This window comes from Corythoichthys intestinalis, chromosome 19 (genome assembly GCF_030265065.1).
Source record: "Corythoichthys intestinalis isolate RoL2023-P3 chromosome 19, ASM3026506v1, whole genome shotgun sequence".
In the NCBI taxonomy this organism is placed as follows: Eukaryota; Metazoa; Chordata; class Actinopteri; order Syngnathiformes; family Syngnathidae; genus Corythoichthys; species Corythoichthys intestinalis.
Genome location: NC_080413.1, coordinates 15,129,178 through 15,144,127, shown reverse-complemented (window position 1 = coordinate 15,144,127; position 14,950 = coordinate 15,129,178). Strand labels below are relative to the sequence as shown.

At 39.2% G+C, this 14,950-nt stretch overlaps 1 protein-coding gene across 2 annotated transcripts; it reads right to left on the bottom strand.

Annotated features, from left to right (window-relative positions):
• Positions 1-149: 149 nt before the first annotated feature.
• Positions 150-12,811, bottom strand: LOC130907714 (polyunsaturated fatty acid lipoxygenase ALOX8-like). Of its 2 annotated transcripts, none has more exons than XM_057823108.1 (14): positions 12,593-12,811; positions 12,266-12,467; positions 5,650-5,731; positions 5,463-5,585; positions 5,282-5,385; positions 5,000-5,220; positions 2,927-3,070; positions 2,650-2,853; positions 2,494-2,580; positions 2,246-2,412; positions 881-1,002; positions 700-800; positions 465-635; positions 150-399 (listed from the first exon to the last, which is right to left on the bottom strand). In XM_057823108.1, exons 1-14 carry the CDS (start codon positions 12,737-12,739, stop codon positions 223-225), a joined length of 2,052 nt encoding a protein of 683 aa, XP_057679091.1. In that variant the 5' UTR covers positions 12,740-12,811; the 3' UTR covers positions 150-222. The 2 variants fall into 2 exon arrangements, with proteins under 2 accessions (XP_057679091.1, XP_057679092.1); XM_057823109.1 differs by having other exon boundaries at positions 5,048-5,220.
• Between the last annotated feature and the right edge of the window lie 2,139 nt (positions 12,812-14,950).

Sequence of the window (14,950 nt, the reverse complement as noted above, 5' to 3'; positions counted from 1 at the left end):
CTAAGAGATAGTTGCGTTTGTACATGTCTGACAAACTGGCAAGACCTGCTTTTAAAAATGTTAGCAGCAGGAAGACGTTTTGGTTGAATCTGAAATCTTGGACTGGTCTTTACCAAATCCTAAGTGTTGCCACAAAGCAGAAATCAAGATCAACCAGCAGAGACTTTATTAACCAACAAATTTAATACACTTAATTCATCATGCCAACTCGTCAGTTTTATCTTAAATAGTCACACTATTTTCAGTGTGTCTGGGGTTCAAGTATGGATAGGGCAGCTGAAGCTCCTCGTTCCTCTTATCGATGGCATCGCTGATTGTGGACAATTCTGCTTGGAAATCTTCAATCATCCTCAAGACTGCAGGCTCGCTAAAGCGTTGAGGATACTGACCCAGCGGGACCTAGCCAAGACAAACAAAGCTGCCGAAAAGGCCCGACAAAAATGAAAGTCTTGCGTCAAACTCACAAAGTCATCGTATTTCTCGCTAAGAAGCCAAATAACAGACATGGTGCGTGATCCTGTTGACTTGTTGGGTAGAGTCAACAGTATGTCATCCATGGTAGCATTTCCCTTTATAGTTGGTGGTTCCAAATGTAGTAACACTGGACCATTGGGGATCCAATTTTGATAATCAATCTGTATTGAACAAACAGCATTGATCAAACGTGGACTTTAGACAGAAAACTCACTGTCCATTCACCTGTCCCATGTTGACTGAAGTATGTCGTTCTGACGTGGTGAAGATCATCATTGTAACGTACTTGATAAGCCCTTCAACATTTTCAATAGTCGATGGGAAACCTGCAAATCATGTACCAATACCTAAAGTAGTCTGCTTTTCGCCTCAATTCAACTAAAATAGTCAAATTAACAGTCAATACCTGATGCCGCGTTACCCAAAAACGCATAGTTGAAAATCTCATTAACCCATTCCTGGAGCTCCAAATCTGCAGACACATCGATGTCCAATGGATAGTAGTATGTCACCACTGCTTTGACAAAGCTAGAGGAAATGAAAAAATGCATATACAGTCCATGACAAAAGCCTTGTCGCTTATCCATTTTTTTAGAAACAATTGCTAATAACCTGGCTTAATTATTCAATTGGTTTCAGAAATGGCTCATATGAAAGCTAAGACCCTCCCAAATGATGTTGAATGTACAAAAATAAATTTGTTTCACTGAAAATTTTTTAGCATTTAATGAAGACATAAAGGTCCAATTTTGGCAAGATAAAAGTGTTGTCGCCTACAGAAAGTGTGAAAATTGAACAAAAAATGTACTTCAAATACAAAATTATGTTACATAACATGAGCGAATTAAGTAGTGGTGCTGTGAAATCCAAATTTAATATTTTGTATGACTACTATGGGCTTGAAGGACTGCATCCATGCGGTTCGGCAAGGATTCAAACAATTTATTGAGGAAGTCATCAGGAACATCAAAGAAAGTCTTGCATGCCTCCGAGAGTTCATCAAAATTCTTGGGTTTAGTCTTCCATCCTACCCCAGACATGCTCAATGATGTTCATGTCTGGTGACTGGCCTGGCCAGTCCTGGATGATCTTGATTGAAGTATGCGATGGAGCACCATCCTGCTGCAGAATTTGTCCCTTTTTATGGTTAGGAATGTAAGAGGCAGCAAAGATTTGTTGATATATCAGACTATTTTTGTTGCCTTCCACCCTGCAGACATCTTGCACACCCCGGCAAATGATTTTGCCACCACCAAACATCACTGTTTTGTGACAAAAGGTGGATTTTTCAGATGAGTCTTCCGTTGAATTACGCCACAGTCGCCGCTTATATTGCAGGAGACCTACTGGAGCCCGCATGGATCTGAGATTCACTCAGAAAACAGAAGTTTGGTGGTGGCAAAATCATGGTCTGGGGTTACATCCAGTATGGAGTGTGCGAGAGATCTGCAGGGTGGAAGGCAACATTAATAGTCTGAAATATCAACAAATCTTAGCTGTCTCTTACATTCCTAACCATAAAAAGGGGCAAATTCTGCAGCAGGATGGTGCTCCATCGCATACTTCAATCAAGATCCTCCAGGACCGGCCAGGCCAGTCACCAGACATGAACATCATTGAGCATGTCTGGGGTTGGATGAAAGAGGAAGCATATTAGCAATTGTTTCTACAAAATGGCGACAAGACTTTTGTCAGGGACTGTATACATCAAGAATTAAGGTGTTTCAAAATGTTAGTCAAAAGTAATGTTGACCAGTAAGCAGGAAGTCACCTGTGGATGACATTCCACATCCTTAAAGCATCATCTCTGTAATAATAGTTGGGGATGGACTCAAGACCTCTGGCAGCAATGTCATCTGGAGGACAGAGTGAAGTGTAGGTCAACTGGGACAGCGCCTTTCTCAAGAGCGGCAGTTGTGCCTCTGCTGAAATGGAAGTCTTCCAAAAGATTGATATTGATCAGTCAATTGAGAGGCTCAAGGCAACGTTGCTTGTTAAATGTCCAAAAGAGTTTCATACAATATCAAAAGTCCTTCCCGGGCCATACAGATAAGTCCGAGCTAGAGTATTCACATACAGGGTACCCCGATGATGAGGCATCAGTAGCTGGAAGACAAGGCAAAAATGACATTAAAAAAGTTACAGTAAATCACTTTCTCCTGCTTTTTCTTTTACCTTGTGCAGGGGGTGCACCATTGGCAGGTTGCGAAGTGTCGCCATTGCAAAGACCTCCGCTATCAAGTGAGTATTTTGCAAATGTTCGACTAAATAGCATTGCAAGGTGTCCACGTGTCTCACGTGCAGCTTCGCCAGTAGCCAGTCCGCCTCTGAGTCATTGGGCAGAAAAATGGGATTGTCCTTGGAAGGCTGCTGGCCAAGCTGTGGGTGAAAGAGGCTTAGTTGAATTCTTGTGATTTGATAACATGGCAGCAATTATAAAAATATGGTAGACCTGAATGGCAATTGGTAGTAATTTCTTCTCAGGGGACATGTAAAGTAGGCAGAGGGCAGGAGTCAGAGGAACGCGTTTACCATCCAGAACAGTTGTTGGCAGACCCTCCATGAGTTTGTAATCGACAATGAAAATGTTGCCATTCTGCAAAAGTCAATGTGTGCAATTACATTCTAAAAATTTCTTTCAGAAAATGAACGCCAATTATGTCACACCTTTAAAAGCATTTGTAGCAGTGACAAGTGTCTTTTTTTATACTTGACAGGTTGTGAGCTAGCTTTAGTCAACCAACCAGGCTGTCATCAGCCTGCAGTCACGCCATCTACTGCAGCTTACACAAGGAATCCGCCAACCTGTTTTCCAAGTGTGGTTACATATTGTTCACATAACAGTGATGCAAATTTGAGTCGACAGTAGGTGGTGTCGTCCAACATGGCGGTTTTATCAAATAGTTTAATTTGTATTCGTCGAATGTGATATTTGCATATACATCGTATTTCGCAACGCAATTTTAGGACGTGAAAATATACGCCAACTCCTTGGCTGACATTGATGTGTGATAAGCGTCCAGTCCATTTGAACTGGGAGGACTGGCAGTGAATGAATGTTCAAAAGGATTGCATGTTCACCAGAGGGGGAAAAAAATTAGTAGAACAATGAAAAGAGCCACATTATTGGACGACCAATAAATGGCACTTTGTTCCAGGCATGAAAATCTCACCTTTCGGCTGTTCTGAAGTCAAAAAGGGTGACCTACATGAATTGTTTAGATCCGAGGAGACAATTTTTAAGGGGGTTGGGAGTTTTTTTTTATGTCGGATGCTTGGTATGCAAGCTTGGAAAGCGGCACAAAGCCAAAAACCGCACCAGAGTGGCCAAAACTGACTAATTTTATCGTAACAAAGGAGGGTACACTGTTGTGTCCTGTCCCTTCAATGCCAAGCTTGGCTGCACGTCGGCCGTAAATGAACACCTAAAGCACAGTCACCCAGTTGTAATTTTGGAAGATGACAAGAGAGTTACAAGCTGGCAGATCTGAAGTCCATCTAAATAACGACATGTTTTAAGTTGCCAAGACTGTCGCGATATGCAATGAGTCCATTTATCGCACAGTAAATAAAAATGAGGGCGATAATTTTCAAGGCTGCGTTTTATAGCCGCGTGTGTGTGTGTGCATACATGCTGATGGCACATGAGACTCCAGTTCCATTAACAGATGTTTATTGGTCATCAACACGCCGTAGAATTAAAGTTCAGACATAAAAAAACATCTATGTTAAACACTGTAAACGTTAGCATTGCTACATTGAGGCTAAATGGGGGGGGGGCAAACTACTTTAGCCTGCTATAAAACATTGGCAGTCTTCTCCAAAATGCCAACTTGCAGTTAAAAGGTGACACTTCAAACATAAATTGCTGCTTAACAGCATTTGCAAACGAAAAAAAAAATGGAAAAAAAGATCTGACACCACATGCAATGACAAAAAGCTTTTTTGCGGAGTGTAAAGATTACAGTTAGCCGTTTAGTGAACGTTTCAAAATAAAAGCACGTCATGTTCGTCATATAAGGATTTCTGGAGTTAATCCCAAATCAGAATTCAGATTCTACACTAAGAATAAATGACACCCTTTATGAAAAATCGGATTAGCAATGAATAATCATTATACTATTAAATATAGTAGTATACTATAATATTAATGCTATTTTTTTTAAGAATTGTTTTGAATCATGTTGGAAAGGCGAAGTCAGTGTTCTGAATCCGTTCACATTCCATTCTTTTGCACTAGTTAATGCTATCAGTATTTTACCTCATTGTTTATTTGTGATTTATTGTTATTTACACGTTTATTTGTACTTTAATAAAGAATTTAAGTGTTTCAAAATGTTTTTGTGAATTAATAAGGGTCATCAAAAATTTCATTGCTAAATTAGTAAAAAAGGGGGGGGGAATTATTACATTAGTCGACTAATTGTAAAAATATTCGGCTGAATAATTGGGAGAAAATTAGTCGTTTGGAACAGCCCTAGTTATACAGTGTACCGGGACATATTTCCTTCCTCACCCTTCTCACCTGTTTAACCCATGACCCATTTTCATGCCTGTTGTTCGGGCTAAGTACCTCCATCTCTTTCGCTAGAGTTGTCCCATTGGCCAAAAATGGCTTCACCATTTCCTCTGTGACTGGAAAGTTGGACTGCAGCTTGGAGTAACGTCGGATCAAGAAAGGATTGACGCCGTTGAGAAACTGGTATGCGAAAAAGTCGTCTTTCTTCCACAGCTGTGACACTAGTTCTAAACAAAATCTATTAATTGGTCTTTTTTTGGTCATCTTTTTTATCATTGATAAAAATACCTGCAACTGTTGATTTTGTGAACCAGGAAACATTCTTCATGCTCTCAAAGTCTTCCCATAGTGACACATTATTTAGTAAGCCAGTTTCCAAGAGCTCATCTCTTCTGTATAAACAAATGATCAGTCTGTTAACATTGTTATCCCTCATTTTAGAACACCGTAAAGCTAAAAATACACTCACGCAAACTTCACCCTGTACGCAAACTCCCTGGCTTTTGAGTATGAGTAGCGTACTTCAGCTGGGAGGGAATTTGGGTCTTTGATATTTAGAATAAAAGCCATTCCTTCAGCGTACTCATCCCATCTGATGACAGAAAAGAGTAACAATGTTGGCCATCAGTCATTAGCCGAATTATACGGCGACTCACTTGTATGTCAACTTCTGTTGGACCAATTCCTTTTTTCGTTGTTCTTCAAGTAGCGGAAGGTAGTCTTCATATGCTTTTGTGGCTGCCAGAAAAATGACATTGTATCACATACCAGAGTAAAGACTTTCAGCTATCGACTCATCCCCGGAAATTGACTGCAATGGACGTCAAACCCATTTTAACTCGGAAGCCTTACAGCAATCACAGCTAGCACTTCTAAGGTAAATACACAGAATAAAAACAAGGCACCATATTTTTCGGACTATACGTCGCACCTGAGTATAAGTCGCACCAGTCAAAAAATGCGCAATGAAAAGAAAAAAAAAAAAAAGTCGCACCGGAGTACAAGTCGCATTTTTGGGGGGAAATTTATTTGATAGAATCCAGCACCAGGAACAGACATGTCGTCTTGAAAGGCAATTTAAAATACAATAGAGAACAACAGGCTGAATAGGTGTACGGTATGCTAACATTACATGAAGGTAGAAGTTAGATCGGGCTTAAAAAAATCCAGCCCGACCCGACCGGCCCGCAGGTATTAAAGCCAGACGCTGCCCGAGCCCGATCAATTAGCTTGATTTGCTTGCCCGAAAAAACCCGAAATTTTATGTTTTATTTGTAGGCACGAGCCCTAAAAACAACAAAATTTTACTTATTTTTTTGTGAGGACTCAGGAGAAGGAGGAAATGCGGGGATGCGATGCATGGTTGCGTTTTGTGTGATCACGTTTGTGACGATGAGGTGCATATATGCATAATAACAAATTAAAGCCCGTCTTTCGTAACGAATTCTCACAGTTAAATAAGACTAAGATGGATATCCAATAAACATTTACGTGTATCATGCTCAACTTTGATTGCTAGTGTACTGTTTCACCCCTAGCAATTAAACCGCACATTTCTGTGGTTTCAACAATAAAACCTCCACCTTAAGGGCAAAAACTATCACTACAAGGAGGCCTGTGCTGAAAGAAAGTTTGACATCTAGGGTGTGGCAAGTATTCATCCAAATTCAATGAAATTCACATAAGTGTCCATGTCCATGAATTTAAATCAGTGGTGTCAGTCAGCATGTTCTTTTTTTAATAACTGATAATACCACTTTTCGGTGAGGTGAGCAACATCCTTACATTCTTTAAGAGGGGTTTAATGACTTAGTGCAGTGTTTTTCAACCAGTGTGCCGTGGGAGATAAGTGTTCGGCGAGTTTTTTTTTTTTTTTTTACTTCGTCAGGCGGAGTTAGAGTAAAAAGAAGGAGTGGGTTGAAGTTTTCGGTGGTGTGCTGATGAGCAAGGTATGGCTTGGGTCATGTTCAAGAACTGCACTGATTTCTAGCCATCAGCCACCTTGCTGTCCGTGACGATGTGGACCCCATCACGTCTACTGTACATCATTTCATTAGTCTTGTCAATTGTCGATATACACGAAAGTGTCCTTTTCATTTAATCCATATGTGACAATAGTCAATATGGTATGACTGTGTTTTATTCCAACACATTGTCAAGGATAGCAAGGTGGCTGATGGCTAGAAATCCGAGCAGTTCTTGAACCCGACGCGAGTAGCTATCCAACAGCGCCATGGTGCCAAGCAAGCTTAAACGTCATCTCCAAATGAAACACCAGTCGCTTCAAAACAAGTCGATGGATTATTTTGTTCGCCTTCGTGAAAATGGAAACCGGCAACTTTTTGGAGAAAAACTACAAAGCCTTGTTGCCGAACTTGTTGCTAAATCGAAAAAGTCCGACTCTGTGGCAGACATTAATACTACCTCCCTGCAAAGCCATTGTCAGCGAGATGGTCGGTGGGTTGGGTTGTGTCACTCATGTGACGTGATGCGCGTCCCCCCGACCTCCCAGCCCCACACACAGGCTTAATCACCAGCCGGTGAGTAAAACTGTGCCCATTCCAGGCTCCTTTTGTGCAACATGTATCAGGTGCTGCTTGGTAAGTTTTGTTTTCTTATCTTGGCTAGATATGCCATGTTGCTTTAGCGTTTAAAGGTCTGTGCTTAGTGATCATCACACACTAAACTTGTTGCGTTAGCATGCCGTTTGCGTTAGCATTAGCATTAAGCATAGTGACTGCGTATTAAACTCTTGGAAAACATTTTACATACAGTTCGTGGCGTCCAGTAGAGTTTACTTGCAAATAATGTGCAGATTTACTGCAGAGTATGCATTATCATGAAAATGTTGATGTCTTTGTAGAACAGGGGTCATGAATTAAAAATCCTCTGGGTCTGAAATTAAAAAATTACAACAATCTCGGGTTCGGAAATATTTTTAATGCTTCTTTTTGCAAATGCAAACGTATCTTTACGTGGCCATGCTGATAATCACAACATTCAAAAATGTAAATAATATATAAAAGGTGCATAATACTAAAATAGTGCTTTAATTGAATCATTAAATAGCAACATAAGAGCATGTTCAAGACTTTTTTTTTTTTTTTTTTTTTTTTTTTAATTGTGGATGCTGACAGGGGGGACTTGCTTTATTTTTTTTTAATTATTATTATTTTTCCCATGAAGCAAAGTTTCAGCAAATGCACTCAATCTTTGACAATCGGTGCGTCACAGAAGGACTGTTTTGACCCAATACCCACGCTATTCTGAGGGAGCATTCATTTGCGCGTTGCTGTGCAGTGAATGAACGAACCATCAGCCTTGAGGTGCAATCATACTGAGCCCTTAATTTTTATATTTTTGAAATATTTTTTGTGAACGGATGGCAGAGTTCATAGGAAAACTTTGCGAAAAAGCTGCATGCTTCGTCTCATAGTGTCTTTTCAAATTGCTGCTCTTTACAAGCGCTACCGTCTCTAAACAGATGAGCCGTAGCGGTCTTGTGCTGCCGCCAGGTAAAATGAACAAAAATGTGTTGGTCTACTCCTCCTTAAACACTCCGTTTTCTGCATCAATCTTGCGTAGTTTTGAGCACGCCATTTGCCGTACCTTTTTCGCCTCTTCCTCCAACTTCATTCGGCTCAGTTTTTGGCTGTCACTCCATGGAGTCTGGAAAGCGAGTGTGAGACATGCTGTTCTAAAAATAACTTTCAAATGCTTCACTCCCATTGGCTGGCTCACGTGCCTCACCGCTAAGGTTTTTGTTTGTTGCCCACCTCCGCTCTGTAAACCCGCAGACAAAAATGATTTTTGTTGTTGCAACGTGTATTAGTCGCGACAGCTTGAGATCCGGTCCAGACAGCTTGGGGTCCGGAACCGGACTGAGGTCCGCGGTTCCGTGACCTCTGTTGTAGACTTTACAATTATGCGCTCGTCTGTCATGTTTATTTAAAATTGTTGGAAACCTTTTATTCATGGACTTAAACTTTTGAAGTTCATAGATGAAAACATTGAGAATTTGACTAAAACTAGACGAACACATTTTGAAATGACTAAAATATCCCAGATAGCGGACCGATGTTGAATAAATTGATTTTCCATCAAAATCATCAGCATGGTTGACGTTGAAATTTTCAACTATAAACAATGTTGAATCAACATTGCAAATACCGATGACACCTGACAGTGTTCTATGGTGTGTCAGGCAATGGTTGGGTTAACATTGTTTTACAGTTGATGAAATAATGTTGACAAATAGTTGGTTTTTGATTGACCGGGAAATATGATTGAAAAGTCATCGAATTATGGATGAGCGAGAGTTATAGTCAAAAAAATAGTTCTGCTCGTGGTTGAACAGGAAGACCACGTATCACCTCAAAGAACTCCACTGAAAAACGCCTCATTTGGATAGCCATATTCAAAGGTAAGCCTGTTGCTTTTCTTCAGAGCCTTTATCAGCAATGATGTCTTATGGTACAATAAACCACGTTTGTCATCAAAGTTTTACATAAAACTGTTTGCCTGACACAACGTGACAAAGTTGCCAAAATTGTTAGAAACTGCATTTGTAAGCCAAGACCTACTTAGCCTGGATGTTATCCAAGTAGAACTTAGTTCATGGAAAACAATTCTTTTTACAATTAAAGCGCTAAAATCACTCGATATGATAATCAAGCCTTGTTTAAACTAATTCATTGAACGCAAACACAGTGCGGTCATTTTTCCATCATAGCTAGCTAACTAGCAAGCTCTGTTCCCATATGTAGCCCTAATATGGTTTGGGATCGATTGAAAAACTCACTTCACCACAAAATACTGAAGTATGTTAAACTATCCCATGACACCCGTTAGAAATCCTTGATATGAATTAACTGAATGCCGTTTTGTCTTTTCAGATTCACTGAAGAGGCAGATAGAGATGGCCACGTCACAATAAGCATTTGCTGCTGTTGTGCAGAAGTGGCTATGTTATGTCCCAGACCCGTTGGTGGCAAAGTTGCTGCAAAGTTCATCAGACTGAGGAGGACGCTTAAGTTTGAAATAACTTTACTGAGAGTTACTGAAATCTAGCAAAGATTTTATTTTATTATTTATTCATTATTAAATTATTTGATTTTTTTTTTTATCGTTCATGTATATTTTATTAGTCTGCCCAGATGTTTCTTCTGTCTGTAAATAAAGCAGGACCTCCAAATGCGGGCGTATTTGAAAGCATTAATAGCATCATGGTTGAAAATGAAGGAAAACATAACATTGATTAGGTGTTGTTCCATTATTAGTAAAAATCAAAATGTCGTTTAGGTTTTGTAAGGATTTCAACGTTGGAACAACATTAATCGAGGGTCCAAAAGCAGTGTTGTTAATCTTACTTTAAGAAAATAATTAATTACAGTTACAAATTACTTCTCCCAAAAAGTAATTGTGTTAGTAACTCAGTTACCTGGATGTAAGAGTAATTAGTTACTTGGCAAAGTAACTGGTGATAATTTTCATGTTTTTTTTTTCCTCAAAAAACAAACAAACAAACAAACAAAAAAAACAACAAAAAAACAGGTCACACAATGTGAAGTTTAAAGGATTTTTGGGACAATTGACTCTAGCCCAATTCTTTACCCTAAACTTAACTAGTCACAACGGTTGTGAATCAACTGTTAAAGTTGTTAAAATTGCTCCGGTTATTGCATTAGTTCTCTTCTGTCTATTTTTGATATGTGTAAGTTTTAAAACTTTCATCATTTAAAGACCGATTTAAGTCAATATTTTGCCGATTTAGGAGCATTTTAGATAAAAAGTTACTTAGGTTGGCTAGGAAGGTTCTCTACAACAGAGCCTTCCTGAGAAATCTACTGCTTTAAGATGGCGGCTGTTTACTAACTCATCTAGTTCTTTATTATACATGTTACTAATGCAGCCTTGTCTGTCATTTTCATCTAGTTCTGTATCAATGATATATCGACCGAAGCGTCATGTGGGCGTAGTTTGTAGGCTATCGGATACAGTCAGGTATTATTGGAGCCACCTAGCATAGTAGCATCACGTTTGCAACGTCGTCACCCTCCCTTGCCTCGTCCCCACTCCTGCTCTGCCCTCTCATCTCCGTGAGTCAGTCTTTCTCTCAGACTTTCTCGCGTCAGTCAACCAACATAGTAACGCACGCCTTTCCCGCCTCAGTAACGGTAAGAGTGTTGCCAAGATTAGAAACGTAATTAGATTACTCACTACTGAAGAAAATAACGCCGTTAGTAATGCTGTTATATTCTAATGCCGTTATTAACAACACTGTGCAAAAGTGATGACGAATCAACGTCGGGTGTCAACGTTGATTCAACGATACAAGATTGACAGCGAGTGTTGATTCAACATTAACGTCTGTATGCTATCTGGGATGACTAAGACTAATAAGTATTTTCAACCAAAAAAAGACTAAGAAGAAAATTCAAATGCCTGCCAAAAACAACACTGGTTCGTTCAATGGCATTGAAACATGAGCATTCACAGCCAGTCCTCCTGTTTTATATGAATTGAATGTCAATCACCCTAACCCAGGCCAGGGGTGATTTCATTCAAACAAAACGAGACACCTTTTGACCAACCCAGGTGTCTTACAAGTGCAATCAGTTGATTGCAATCAGGTACTGCTTGTTTTAGCAGAAACTTCAGTGGTTAAACTGTCTGTGCTAGATTGGCACACCCACAGCATCCCTTGAGGACCGCTTTGGAGACTCCTGCCCTAAACCCAACACGATGGAGAGAAAAACAACTTTAGAGTGTTACTTGGGGCCGTAACCAGTTATTTGTGTTGCATTTATTTTTATTAAATAATTAACATTAGAAACATGAAAATAATAATGCTAATTAAAATAAGATTTTTTTTTAATGACGAAAAGTAATCCCTTTTCCTATAAAGGGTTAGTTTTTGAATAGCTGTCCGTAGCTCGCTGGGATAGGCTCCAGTACCTCCGCGACCCTCGTGAGGAAAAGCGGCATGGAAAATGAATGAATGAATGAATGAATGTCCAGTAGTGACCATTGTCCCTAAAAGGATGAATACTTTTAAGGATTGTAGAAACCCTCTGATGACAATGGAGAATACAGTAATAAGTTAACATTTCTAAGAAATAAGAGCTCCCTCTGCTGGCTTCCAAAAGACACGTTTGGTATACCTCATCATTTATTGCCATTGTTTTAAAACTCATTCACGAATTTGCAGATGGTACAAAAACAACCTAGGTATCAACGTTTTGTGAAATTTGATGGCGAACAAATACTAACCTCTGCCTCCTCTCAAAACCACAATTTCGCCACTTGACAGCCAATTGTAGCAGGGGAAGAAAACGTCATCGTCCTCTGGTGTCCTCACCACGGCAGTGGAACAGAACCACTCATCTTCCAATTCATGAAAAGGATCTTTTTCTACTTGCAGGAGGAGCAGGAATCCCAAAGTGAATGCAGTCGTCACTGAAAATCTTCCCACCTGCAAGTGAAAATATTCTTCAGACTAAAACTAGAAATGCAGTAGGTTATATGATACACAAAAAGATTCCAAATTGTTGAATTCAAGTCCAACTGTTTCATGTTTTCCAGGTTTATTCAACATACCTTCCCAGTTTCATTACCCAGTCCAGTACTGGTCAACTGTGTGCGGTTGGACTGACCTTCTGTGCCTACCAGACTGACAAAGACATTACTAAAGGTACCTGCGTCTAGCATGTCACCTGTTGTCAGTGTGAGTGTGTACTCTGCCATTTTACTACAATAGTGATACTTGTCAACAACATGCAGGTGCCATCAGTTCTGCGCAAGTAAACAGACAAAGTGTTAAAACCTGGCCTTTTAAATGACCCTGGTCCAACTCCTGTTGAGTAGACACAGGTGTGCCGTATTGGCTACTCAGGCCATGTCTACACTTAGCAGGGTATCTCACAAAATGAAGAACGTTTTATATAGTTTGGCCTATCATCCACACGCAGACGCACATTTTGGGCATTAAAAAGGAGTGTTTTTAAAAACTCCAACCAAAGTGATGATTTTCTCAAATTCTGCGTTTATTGCGTCGTCATGTGTACATTAATACCCGGAGGTTTACGTTTTTTTTTTAAAAACAGTTGTAACGTCACTGCCTGCGACAGAAAATGTGGACTGCGCTTACGCTCACAGAGGATTTGGAATCTTACAATACTTACAATAATTACAATTATAATTACTTACAATAATTTCTGGACTATAAAGCTCACCTAATTTAGGGTGACAAAACGTGTTCTTTTGCCCGGACAAGTCCTACTTTCACGTAGTATCCTCGTCGTCCGGGCAGGTTTTATAAATTCATAAAAATGTCCGGTTTTTATGATTTTTCACGGGACCAATTTGAAGAGAATCCCTCCGGCTGCTGGGTTGCAGCGCCTGCCTGCGATTACATGGCTCCTAGTAGTAGGGAGGGAAGAAGTCGTTCTTCTCGTTTTTGTTGGCAGTTTACCCCTATCATTGGGCATTACCGCCATGTACTGGGTTGATGATTTGGCCACAACGCCTGCCCAATTGTTAAGTTTTTTACGATAAATACGTCTATAATGGCAACTGTTGACTTCTGTCGGAGCTTTGACGGTAAAATCTCGTTTGGTGTCGCATCGTTGCGCTGCTGATGATTGTAAACTTCTATAGCAAAGTTTCATTTTTGCCTTGGCTAGATATCAGTAAGCTAACCCACGCTAGGCATTATGGGAAACATAGTTTTGAACTGCTTGTTGAATAGTTTTTCAGTTTATTTCGGTTATCGTTTGTGTGCAATGTAGATCATTGAGAATATCAATTGAATGGGAATAACAATTTTGTCAAGGGCAATTGTCATGATAGTAATTTATAAGCCTACTGTGTGTATGTGTATTGACTGGACTACATTTCCATGGGTCTGCATATATATATATATATATATATATATATATATATATATATATATATATATTAGGGCTGTCAAAATTATCGCGTTAACGCGCGGTAATTATTTTTTTGAATTAATCACGTTAAAATATTTGACGCAATTAACGCGCATGTCCCGCTCAGAAAGTATTCCTTTGGTAAGTTTTACAGCAAGACTTTTTGTGCTGTCCAACAGCGAACTCTTGTGGTCGCTTTGCGACATGGTTTATTGTTTTCTTTCCAGTTCATTATGGCTGCACGACGTCTCGGGCTGATAATGTTGCGCTTATATGATCCTTGGACAAGATTTGTCCGTAAGTATGGTTGTTGTAAAGAATGTACATATTATGTTAGTAAGTGAAATGTTATATTTTTTGTATGAGACGCTTTTTGTTTATGTATAGCGTGCTAAGCTAACGTTGTTGCTAATGCAATGCTTGTGTACTTTTTTTTTTTAGTTTTACGACGGTCTAAAGAGGACTATGGTTTGAGGCCATTTTATTAATAAATCAGATGAAAAAGGAACAAGTCTAATTATTAAGGCGTCGTTCACTAGCTTTCTAGCTTTGGAAAAAGTAGACGCTTCGGGAGTGAGGACAGCATAGACAGATTTAAATGACAGTAGAGTGAAATGCCCACTAGTCCTTTTGTACCGTATGTTGAATGTATATATCCATCTTGCGTCTTATCTTTCCATTCCAACAATTTAGATTACAGAATATATATATAATTTACAGAAAAATATGGCATATTTCATAGATGGTTTGAATTGCGATTAATTGCGATTAATTACGATTAATTAATTTTTAAGCTGTAATTAACTCGATTAAAAATTTTAATCAAGTAAATCACAGCTTAAAAATTAATTAATCGTAATCAATCGCAATTCAACCCATCTATAAAATATGCCATATTTTTCTGTAAATTATTGTTGGAATGGAAAGATAAGACACAATACGGATATACAGTATACATTCAACATACTGTACATAAGTACTGTATTTGTTTACTATAACAATAAATCAACAAGATGGCATTAACATT

Coding starts and splice junctions, on each gene's coding strand:
- LOC130907714 (XM_057823108.1), bottom strand. CDS start 12,739: ATGGCAGAGTACACACTCACACTGACAACAGGTGACATGCTAGACGCA. Junction 2,581..2,649: donor TGGTGCACCCCCTGCACAAG/GTAAAAGAAAAA, acceptor CTTGTCTTCCAG/CTACTGATGCCTCATCATCG. Junction 2,413..2,493: donor CGGGAAGGACTTTTGATATT/GTATGAAACTCT, acceptor ATCTTTTGGAAG/ACTTCCATTTCAGCAGAGGC.